This window comes from Phyllopteryx taeniolatus, chromosome 7, assembly GCF_024500385.1.
Source record: "Phyllopteryx taeniolatus isolate TA_2022b chromosome 7, UOR_Ptae_1.2, whole genome shotgun sequence".
Lineage (NCBI taxonomy): Eukaryota > Metazoa > Chordata > Actinopteri > Syngnathiformes > Syngnathidae > Phyllopteryx > Phyllopteryx taeniolatus.
Window position 1 is genome coordinate 16,880,614 of NC_084508.1, and position 12,471 is coordinate 16,893,084.

The window sequence follows — 12,471 nt, forward strand, 5'->3', positions numbered from 1 at the left end:
CTTTAATGCAAATGCTGTCTAATTTCTCCATAGAAATATTACACTAAATCAATGTTCTTGAATGTCTGTACACTTTGATGGAGATCTGAGACAAATACAAAAATGTTTTCCAACAAAATGCCCCCTGCATAGCCAGTAAACAGATGCGAAACCCAGTATATTCACAAACATACGCACACTCGCGTCACAGGCAATCAGGTATCATGCCATCGCTAACCGCTGCCTGACTACATTACATGTATGTGCATGAATGAGGCTTTGCTGAATTACGGTCGATAATTTAACATTTAGTTAGGGAAACTTGACACTCAAGCTCATTTTGTTTCACTCTAGTCTGTAGCACAGCCAGATGCTTTTGATATGTGGGATTTAATTTTCAAACGGTTAAAATCATGGCCTTTTAATCATAGAGTAATGATATTACAAGGAAATAAACTGCAAAGACAGTTGGATGGATTTCAGATGTAAAAAATAATACTAGTCAAAATCAGTGATCTGGCATAGCAAAAGAGAAACTAATCATTGTTATTTAGTGTTGTTTCACTGAACATTTCAAGATCCATGCATAGGTTTTCACGAATCCAGACTAATGTGAAATCAATGCAAATATTGGAGAAAAAGCAAACCTACCACACAGTACTAACTGTAACTGATGTTTTACATTACTTACTTCCTCAGAGTAGTGATCTGATGGAAGAGGAGGGTAGTCGCACTGTTCTATCTTCTTACAAAGGGAGTAGAGGTTCATCTTATCTCCATAGAATGGACTCTGCAGGGCTGCCATCTGAAATACGCAGACATGAGAAAACAACGTAAGGACAAGAAGGAAAGAATGTGAAAGAGTCAAAACACTAATGAATTCTCACCAGGTGTTAAACAAAATATACTCTTAGTAGGTTTGGGTTAGCCGGATGTTTTGGCGTCGTCACCTGCTATTCGACAGCTAATAAATACATAGCTGTCCAATAGGGGTGAAAATAGAAAACTAAAATTCACATTTTGGTACATACCAAACTGATCTAACCAAGCTTGAAACATTAAGTTCCACATCTCTAATGGCTTCAATGAGGTAACCTTTAATTGGATCCCAAACAAAAATGTACAGTATTCAAAAACATATTTACCTTACCTTATATTAACTTTGTTGCCACTTTCAACCAGGCTTTTATGAGTTATTTTATTTATCTCTATGAGTATATGTTTGCATATTACTGGGCAATGGAGTCATTTTTTTCCCCTTTGGGATCCTTTGAAACAACATCGCTAGCCAGTGGTTGAGTTGCACTGTATTTTGTTTTATAGTCCATTACTCAATATGTTCTGTGTGGGAACTTTACACCCCTACTGTCCAATGATGTCAACACCTAATAATGAACCATCAAAATCTTCCCTGCAAGGGACAACTCTACATAATACTTTGACTAGTAAAGTCATATGCACCATGAGTTCAACACAGAACTCCAACACAAAAATACAGTAGAGTTTTATGAATCATGTCTTGAAGGAATTGAGGCAAAATTGAGTGCTGGCGAAACCGGTAGAGGCGCAGCTAATGCAGCTATTTTGTGGCCTGAAGAAGAGAACCATGGTCGTATTCTACTCAATACGACACTGGTATGGAAACATGAGGTCAGTAGGGGTGGAACAGTTTTCGAAAACCGTCCAAATGGTTTGCTTCAACTGCTACGGTTCGCTCTGCATGTGTCTTGTTTGGTTCATGACATGCATAACTTTTTTCCCCTCATTTTACAATGAGGCGATGCAGTGTGTACATGCCAGAGCAAAGTAGCAAGTTAACCAAGATGGCGGTGCAGACGTCATCTGCTTCGTGCCCTTGCAGCGATGCAGCAGCCAATCAAATTGCAGCTCGGTGCGTCACCAGAGATCTTGTGACGAGATACTACTTAATACGTCATATTAAGAGAGCAGCTATTAAAAAGCTAAACAGCGAGCAGGGATTTGAGGCTTCTGGTGTCTCTGGAGTCCCAAGAACCTTTTGTTGCAGGATCCTCCAAAGGCTTACGTCGTGGTGTATTTTGGCCAACCCTAACCAATCTCACAAGGAGAAATGTTAGCAGTGGGCTAAGAAATACATAAAACTTATTTTCAAGCAGTTTTATTAACTAATAAATACTGTGCTACTTTGAACGGTCCTGCTGAGATCACATAACAAAAATGTATACGTTTTTTTGTGTGTCAGCCTGCGGCCTGGTACCGGTGGTTGGGGACCCCTGCTTAAAAGGGACATCTATGAGGGCAGACAGGAGTATATCTCCAAACAGCAACCGTGGAAGGCAATTCTTGCATTCTCAAATCAGATACAGGCAAAAACAATTTTACCATTGCATTTCGGATGAGTGTTTTTAAGGTGAAATCAAACAGTGGCTCCCATTTTTAACACTTGGTAAGATGTTGTTTTTTTGTCGAAATAGCATTTTTTTTTTTTTTTAAATTAGCCCCATTTAATTGCATAAATTCTTTTCAGAGTTCTTTACAATCTTTTTGTTAGTTTTTTAACTTGTGTATATTTTGGAAGAATTGAATATATATAATAATATATAATTTAGCACAAAAAAAGTCAGCTGAGGTTTGTTTTCGAGGCTTCTGTGATACAGCACCAACACATTTTCGTGTGGCTTTGTTCCCCATCCCTACTGTGTGCGAATGGAAATCTTAAATATCCCGTAGCTATGGAAATCAATGCTTTTAAAAATGCTTCAAACGTGCATGTGGACATGGCCTAAGTAATGTCACAACATTTTGAATAGTAATTACTTTGCTCCAAAATACATAATAGCTTTGCTATCAAAGTGGTCATAGTCTTCTCTGTTGTTACTCACTTTTATGGAAGTATCAATGTCTGTGTCTACATGACACAGACGCCGATACTGGCAAATGCCTCGCTTCCACACCACTCCTAAAAAGATGCAATAACGCACAACGCCTGGAAAATTGTGTGTCCCCTCTTTAAATTTGCTTACTCCCTTGCCTAATAAGTCTTAATGAATGACCTGCCTTGCACATATCAACCTCACAATTAAAACTAACACTTTAAATTGCTGAGCATTAAATCAGTACAGTATTTAATAATTTATTACAACCTAAAATGCCATCAGTGCAGCGAGGTGTGAAACATTTGTATTAAATGTCAAAGATAGCTTCCATGTTCGTTTTTACAAATCACTTAACTACTGCAAAAAGGCGCACAACGTACATGTCAAAAGTGGAGACGAAAACCTTGTTTTTCAGAGGGGTCTTATTGATTCGTTGCACTAAACATGCTGACTAATTTCTGTAAAAGTTCATTTCAGTGACATGGAAAAGACCATTTTCACAATCTCAGTGTCTGCTTTTTGATTTTGTATAACACAGTGCATGTTTGTGTGTGAGGGCTGGTGAGTGTTTACCAAAAAATATACACTTCAAAGTAAGTAAGACAAAAAGAGAGGGAGGCTATAACAGACGCACAGGAGGATGTGGTGGTGGGGGGTGAGGAGATCTGCTAGCAACAGACACCAGGAGGCAAAGGGTTAAACAAGACCCCAACGTATTTTCATGCATCTTCTACTTTTGACAGATGAAAAATGTCAACTGTCCTGTTTTTATTTGGGAGTTTTTGCACTATTCATCTGCTTCATTAGTGTCTTCTGCTCCTAGCCCCTGACAGCTGCTGGCCCCCTGCGCTTGCACACACACAGATAAATAAAGATGCATGCCACACAAACACACTCATTTTTTTCTGTGTCGTTGCAAAGGGTTAGATGATTGACTCACTGTCTGACCTCTGTGGCCCTACTGTGTGTGTGTGTGTGTGCACGCGCGAGTAAAAGAGAAAAGGAAAGAGTGCATGGTTCATTGATATTCGAAAAAGATTTAATGCGGACGTATGCCTGCTGTGTAAAAGGGTGTGAATTGTTGGTGGTACAACACACACACACAAAGAAAAACAGTCTCTGCTCTTCTTCAGTAGGTCTGGTTATGCTCTCCATGGTCGAGGCTCATCCTGTAAAGCCAGTTTTCCTGAACCTATACACGGTCACCAAATGACCTAGTTTAATTAACATTAATTCTGTTGTTGTGTCTTTTCTGCTTCTTTAAGCACCTGTGGAGGATTTCAAGCTTCTCCAGCTATCCACCTAGTCCATTAAAACCTGATGAGGGCTGGCCACATCAACTCTTCAAATAATATCAATTATATCAACATGTGCATGTTATTTTCTGTGTGTATACGCACATCCAGTCCCACGTGCACACACACGCATACACACACACACACATTCTGTCTGAGTGAAGAAATGACTTTTTTATGTACACATTGGTCCTTCATATTTCTATATGATGACATATTCATCAAGGAACTAAGTGAGTGTCTGAGGACTCTCATTAAATATATACCTAATCCCGGTGGAGTCATGATTGGCCAACTTTGACACATTAAGGGAACAGTAGGGGGTACGAAGAAAGGAGACCAATTAATTCTAAGAATGAGGATCTATATGCTGTTCCACTGAGCAGGACTTTCTAAAATGTATCTAAATATTGGTATATAGTGTTAGTTTCATAGAATTTTTTTAACATACTCATTAGCCAGTAACAGACATGCAAACACCAAAGGCATGAATAGGGTAACCCCTCAAAAAAACCAAAAAAACAGTCTGGGGCAGGCTCCCGCAGAGAATGTTTTTGATTTTAACAAATTAAGCAATCTGGAAGACTCAATAAGGGAAAATACATTTTCTTCATTTATTTACACCGCTCAAGTAAATTTAAGATTAAAATTAAATTTGCCTAATTTCTTTGTTTTTTTTGTTCTGGCCTCCAACTTGAGCCAGGCCCGTCTCCATCTGCACCTGATGCCAGCTTTAAGCTGTGCCAAATGAATAGCATTCTCCTCTTTAAGCGCTCTCATTCTGGAAAATAATTGACAACATTGTCTGTTTCACTTAATTTTTCACTATTACCAACTTCAAAGGCTAATCCCAAATGCATCCTCCAGGAAAATATTAAGTACAATATTTTTTATTGGCCATTGCTAAATTTGAAGTTCGTTAAGTCTGTGTTGTGACATAATCCCTAACATCGCTCCATCGCTTAATACATTTAACATCTGTAAACTAATTAGATAAATGTAGGCGCATTTCCTAATTAATACAAGATGTACTAGTGGATCAACTCTTGTCACCAATGTTACATGTGCTTCGCTGTTCCACTGGGACCACAACCCGCATCACCCCAACGCGAAAATACAAAAGACTAGTGCAACAAATACGACACTGGATGATCTGATGAGCAAAAATGTTGCTTAAACGTAAGAGTAGCAATAGAGGATGTCCACTCCAGAGGTGGGTAGAGTAGCCAAATATTGTACTCAAGTAAGAGTACTGTTATTTGACAATAATGTGACTCAAGTAAAAGTAAAAACTAGTCCTCCAAAAAAATACTTGAGTAAGAGTAAAAAGTACACAGGTGAGTAATTACTCAAGTATTGAGTAAATAGTAACTTCTGATTTTTTTAACCTCAGCATGAACATCAATCAATAAAAAATAAATAAATTACAAAATAAAATGCAAATTCTGATGTTCCTGTGTGTGGGCATGCATGTATGCAGTCAAAATTACAACAAAACATCTGCAATTTACTGCACGGTGTTTTCGCAAGTTATAAGTGAGCTGAAATATCCACGTTTGGGCAGACAGTGCCAGACAAATACTACAATACACGAAAGCTGTTGTTTTTGTTCGTCTAAATGTAAACACGACGAGTTGCGCGTCGTTGCCTTCATGGTAACGACGACCTTCCCAACATGGCCACCACATAGGCACGACGATCAGCCGGGCTGGCTTATTTAGTTTTAATACCCATGCCCGGGAAGCCCAATAGAAGACGTTGTGTGAGGTCATGTGACTTTCTTGTGGCGTTTGATTGGTGAACTAGACTTAAACGTCAGTAGCGCTTAAACTGGATTGGAGCAAACAGCGCCAAAGCGGAAGTCTAAGTCGTAGTCTCGCTCACGAAATAGTTGATAAGCAATAATTGATTAATAAAAGTAGCGAACGACATTTAGATCATTGTAATAGAGTAAAAGTACCGTTACTAAAAAGCAGAAGCGGCGGAAGTGTTTTTCTGGTCTCGTCAAATCCTGTGATTTATCCAAAGCCGGTCTCGAGCGCACAGGCGGAACCTCAGGCCGATGCGCCAGCACATTAGTCCGCCGTGGAGTAATATTCACAATTACATCTGTGTGTGGATGGTGGATGTGTGGAATGGATCTGCCAGCGCTGAAGGAGTACGAAACAGTCTATGACGACGGCGACAGCGACTCCCCCCCTCAGAAAAACTAATTGGCTCTGTGCGATTCAAGGAAATGGCCTATTTTGAGTTCAAAACGGCGAATTTCGCCGAAAGGCGACTGATTTGCATTTATGCACTACTTCTCTACTATAAGTCTGTACTATAATGGAAATAAATTCACCTGTAAAAGTGATAAAATAATTTTAGGTAGGTTACATGACACAAAAAAATACTAGAAAAATACTTGGAAAAAGTAAATACAGTGTAAAAAGTTTAAAGGAGACCTTTCTTCAAAAAAGTCCACCATCAAAAACATAGAGACACACGCACACACTGCTCATCACATGTAAATGTCAGTTGCTGAGAGCCAAGGATGCTGAGTCTCATAAAACCAACATCAATACATATAGCGGGTGTGTAATGAGTGCTACATGGTTGAGCTCAATACAGGAAAGTGAACCTTCCCGTAAAAGCATTTCTCCTCCTCTACTAAAATAATGTGTGTGTATAAATTGTGTGCCAAAAGGCAAGCTTGCGTGTTATATACATAACCATGCAATGTTGTATTTTTTCCACTGAAAGGACAATGGGAAAGAGAGAACGTTGGAAGATGGTAGCTTTTAATCAACTGGTGTTGAGCAAACTCAACCTCCTTACCTTCCCAGTCACCCTTGGAGTCAACCCCTACCACTAATGTTACCACAGAGGAGGGGTTTGGCTGAGGGGCACATGCAGGGTCAAAGGATGTAATGAGGTTGGACACAAGGAGAAAGGGATCAAACAGAATGGAAAATGAAGATAGACGCAGATACAATGACCGGGTATTGACAGACCCTTCGGACTCTACCCAACCCACAGGCAAAAGAATGGGGAAAAGAAAAACAGGCGCTTTCAAATGGGGCTGTTGCACATGTGCGCACACTAAACACACACGCCCAAACCAGCACAATCCTCAGCCCCTACCATGTTCCGAGTGAAATCAATGAGTACCAATGGGATCAAGCTTGGGTGTCTCTGTGAATTCCTTATGCCTGAAGGTTAAGTGAGGAAAGGGGAGGCAGGCACAGAGAGGGAATAGAACAGAGTCGAGGAAAATAGAGCAGAGAGGAATGGAGGTGAGAAGGTTTCCACACATTGTAGATGCACCATGGGCAAGCAGTTTGGACAGCAACGGTCTGTTCTTCAAATAGCATATTATGCATGGTGTGGTGTGCACTGCTTGGGTAACAATACAGCTGTGAAATCCGTATCTCCACAGGCTTCTTGTATGGCCTATCTTGAACTGATGGATGGAGTTCTCTGCTAAAGAACTGATGGGTCTTCCTTCTCAAGCCCCACCTATCTTCATTTCCCTTTTCATTCTATTAGTTTCCTCCACTTTTCATTGTCTTACTTTAGATAAACTTTTTTTTTTTCTTTCCATTTTGTCTTATAGATAGTCTAGCTATATAGTTCTTTTAGATACATACAGTATGTCGACTTGAATTTCCAATTCCATGTCACCTCAGATTTTGATGGACAAAAATGACATTCGTCAGTGTAATAACTCATCATCACGTTTTGCAAGAAGCCTACCATTGCCTAGTGAAAATAGGCTGGGTGACACGTCTGCATAGTTGGCTATATTTTACCTCGTAGAGCAGGCATCCTAGCGACCAGATGTCCGATTTGAAGTTGTATCCATTTTCATGTATCCTCTCCGGTGACATGTAGTATGGAGTACCCACTAGATGACGAAATGGGACACAGAGAGATGGAAGCGGAAAAAGAGAACAGGAGGAACAGTGATTATTACCATTCGCATTGCTTACCGCAGTTTATAAACCTTGTGACGTACGCTCACACAGTAAAGGAGAGCAAAGAAGGAATTAAGCTGTCTTTTCTACCGTGACAAGTTCAGAGGTTGGAACACAAGGTATTTTAGTAAAAGCGCAAGTTAAGGCAAACTACAGGGACTCAAAGTATATTGCCTCTATTAATTATTAGTCAGCGCAAGAAAGATGATATTTAAAGGTTGCCTATAACCACGCACGCCCATAAAGTGGATACAATTGTTAAAGAATGACAAAGTTGTCATTACTGTGTGCACAGCAGACACGAAATATACATAAATCAGTTTTGATTAGCGGGCTTGGTAATGATCTGAAACAGCAGCTATTGGACGCCCCAGGAGCATTGATGGAGACTTAAAAACAGACCCATTTCTGGTTCTGGTTTTGAAACTCAAGAATCCCAAACTACCATGGCGACTGGCAGCTTTCCAGCGAATCAGACTTTCACCCAATTGGACTCCAAGAGGAACCACAGCGTTACATCATGTCTGTAAGACACTGCAGGTCACTTTATAGATTTGCTGTATTTTTAGCAGAGTTTGAAAGTATGTTTTTTGCATTTGCTTTCTGTTTGCTGGGATTTCCCATATAAATGTTTAGCAAGCACATCCAGCAGCAGGCTTACATTATAGTAATCAGATATGGTTGGGCATTTTACTAACATGTACTCTTTCCACATTCTCTAAAGCAAACTTATGTGGAAACTTGGAGGAATTGAGAATCCACATTTAGACTTCAACAGCACTAGTCCTTTAGTTGATATTATTTTCATATTATTTATTATTTCCACTCCCTCAGTCCTAATTAAAACAAATTGTTGATTAAATACAGTGCACCACTTTTAGTACAAAATTGTTTTGAAAGCAGGCTCATAAGCTGCCTGAAATGGAGTAGGTTAAATGTACAATTTGATTACTACAATTTGGCATTTAGGTTTCATCATAGTTCATTTCTTTAAATGCAGAGAAATGCTGTGTGGTCAATGTTTTTTTCTGCATATTAACAGATGACTATAAATTTAGCTAGTTTAACATTCAATAAAACTTATATACATGTATATATATGACAGTATTCACTATTAGATCGGTAGCTCATGGGAGCTGAAATGAAAGCTTTCATTTTGCTGGAGGTATAATTGGACTGAGAAAACACTTTTTAAAAAATGAATAATGAAGTGTTACCTGTCATTAAAAAAAGCTTTTGCAGAGGCAGTGAGGAAGCCAACTTGAAGAGTGAGGAATAAACAGGGGGCTTTAATTGGTCATCAAGCTGGTTTTCTAGCATGTGCGTGCTTGTGTGTGGTCTCATGGTGCAGTTTGAACAAGCTCCCCGAACATTCATTATTAGCTGATTAAAAGGAATCAGCCTCTCTTATGCTAATAGTTGCATAAAAAGGCAACAGCGCTGGTTTGAGGCTCCTTCAGCATGCTAAATTAAGGGCACATTACTTATTCATCTAAATAAATTGAAAGTCATGTTGGGATTGATTTTAATTTTTAAGAATGACTGACAATACTGTATTTTTCATAAAACAATCTAAGAGATGTAGAAGGTGAGATGTGAATTATCTTATGTACTTTGTAACTGCTTCATAGACTTACTGTTATACGGGCACCATTTTAGCATTCGCTGGGGGTAAGCAACCAGGGGTGTAAAATGTGTTACACAAATTTAGTATGCATTTTCTGGCTTCCCTCTCAAATGGGATACAGTGGAACCTATTGTCACACGATTTGGAATTTGGACTTTGAACAAATCGTGTTTTTAGTTGACTTTGGCTTACAATTTCAAAAAGGACCAGCCTCAAAAAGAGATTTTAAGAGAGGTAATGACGTTTCATAGTAAGACTTCAGCACGAGAATACATATTGTTTCTTGGCCAAGTTCAGGAAAAGTCTTGTCAATATTTCAATGAGGTTCACTCCCTTTCATTGAGACTATTGGTTGTAGTAATAAAAGTGAACTTATTTTTCCACACTTGAGTGACAACAAAAATTCTTATGTTAAAAAAATTACAGCTGAAAAAGATTTTATGATGGAGAAGGTTTGGCCGTCTATCAGATTATTTCTGTTTCCATTATTTCCAAGAGCATGTTTTATTTATTTATTTTTTTAAATGTTGACAGATTTTGACATTCTCAGGTATCACAGCAGCCAGCGTGGAGTCTGTTGAAGTCACATGGACTTCATTGCTTTCCTCCATGTCCTACTGTGCCCTCAATCTGATTTCGGCACTACGAGTCTGTACAACTTTGTTGCTGGCTTTTAAAGAATAAGATTGCATTTTTATAAATATGTCTAAACCATCAGAATTATCCCAATATCAACCTCCCAAGAGTGTTCCAGATTATTTTCTTCTCTCTGTATTTTCTCATCTCACAGTTCGCATCGTGAACTACCACTCTCATTAAAGGTGTATATTATACGACATATTACTGGCTAGTGTCTTGTTCTTTTAATGACTAGATCAGCTTTCAGGTTGCCATCTGTCTCTTCCTCTTTACTGGCCCAAGCCTACAGTGCAGATGATCTTGTGCCTTTTCATACATAATGTTGCATCGTCAATGCTTAACAAATGTCTTTGATCACCTGTCATAAAGAGACCATCCAGCATGATGAAGTTGTTGTTGACTCGTTTTCAGCCAGCTCTACATGTTACCATTTTGAACAGGAATGATGAATGTCTACTGAATTCACCTTTGCATACCCAAATTCCAGTTGGCTCAATGGGCTTCTCTGAGTTAACATTTCAATCAAGAAATAATGATGTGCTTCACAATTTTTTCAGCTTATGATTGGTAACAGATATTTATATTTTAGCATGAAAAATATAATTTCGGCCAAGATCTTCTACATATTGATGTATTAACTGTCACATAAACATAAACAATGACTTTGGTAATTATCAATGCTGTTAATCGAGGGCATTTTTGGCATAAATCTTACAAAGGGTGGTGTTCTAATGTATTAAGCACTCTATATGTTGCTGTGGACAGATATTATTTCATCCACACCTTACATGCACATATACATCAGTATAAGAAAGTAACAATTTGTGTGTCTCGGGAATAAGCGTGTGCGAGTGTGCATGAGATGAAAAGAAAGGCTGTTGGCTGGAAGTTTTAAAGCTTCTTAGCTGACAGACTAAATAGCTGGACCACCATCACGTCTACTGTTCAGCTAGTGGCTGGGCTTATTATAGAGCCACATTGGGACATCACTGTGCAAACATGCACAAATATATGGCTCCTTCCACTCATTCTTTATTTCCACTGATATTTTTCCTGCCATGCCTTTTTCCTTTTGCAATGATTTCTTTCTCCTTTTTACTGTCAAACAGTCAGATTGTTTTCCAACACTGGACACATTCTGCTCTTCTTTCTCATGGTTTCTTGGCTATCCGCACCACCATTTATTTTGTCCCATCTTCCGTCTATCACTATCCCATGGCTTCACTTTTTCCTCTTTTGCATCCCCACGCTTCACCTCTAGACGCATCCCATGGTAGATGGACAAAACAGGGGGAAGTGCTCAAGAATGACAAGAAGGGTGTCTGCCACTTGAAAATACGTCAATGGTTGTCACAGGAAAACCCAAGGACATATGGTGAAAGGATGAGCCCACTGTAGACCACCTCCTCGTTATTTCCGTTGACATACTTTTTTCAATGTTAATTATCAGACTGTTATATAGAAATTAAAGGCCGAGATTACTAATAGGAGTGATGTGACAAAAGGCATTACAAATACATTGTGGGTACAGCTGAAAATATGCTGCAGGTACACAAAAACACAGGTAAATGATTAACACACAAACACTGACGAAAATATGACCGCTTTGAAACTAATGTTAGCATGCATGTATTTTATGTGGCTATTTCTGTAATATGTCATTCAAATAGCTTAATATGAATGATTATAGTTATGTTGACCCCCTGGGAATGGGGTTGTCTGTCCCTGGTCAGCCTAAAGAGGGTGCTGTGGTCTTAACGTTTAATGAACAATTGCAGACATTTCCACAGCAATCATGGAAGTCACACTTTTTCCACAGTCTGGGCGGCTGCTGCTGCCGCTGCAAAGAGGCCTGGAATAGCATGCTGTGTGTGATGATAACAGTTTGAGATCTCAAAGTGAGACAGTGCGAATGAAAATTTGGAATATTTTTCAACATATTCTATTCTATTCTATTTAATTTAAGCAGCCATGAGACTGCCAGAAATATGATGGACACCTCCTTGGATGTCTCTGTGGGCCAAATTGTAACCAGTGCAGTCATCTCTATTCCAATGCAATGTCTTATTGTTAGAAAATGTCACTGAAGGAAATTTATCATTTTAACACACCAAACA

At 39.0% G+C, this 12,471-nt stretch overlaps 1 protein-coding gene across 3 annotated transcripts in view; it reads right to left on the minus strand.

The window, feature by feature from the left end:
• The window catches only part of nek7 (NIMA-related kinase 7), a 75,557-nt gene that overhangs the window by 4,000 nt on the left and 59,086 nt on the right, over positions 1 to 12,471 (minus strand). For all 3 annotated transcript variants that reach the window (XM_061778997.1, XM_061778995.1, XM_061778996.1), the window contains 2 exons: positions 7,924 to 8,018; positions 671 to 784 (listed from right to left, as the gene is read on the minus strand). In XM_061778997.1, the coding sequence (XP_061634981.1) occupies positions 671 to 784; positions 7,924 to 8,018 (209 nt within the window). The remainder of the gene's footprint in view (positions 1 to 670; positions 785 to 7,923; positions 8,019 to 12,471) is intronic.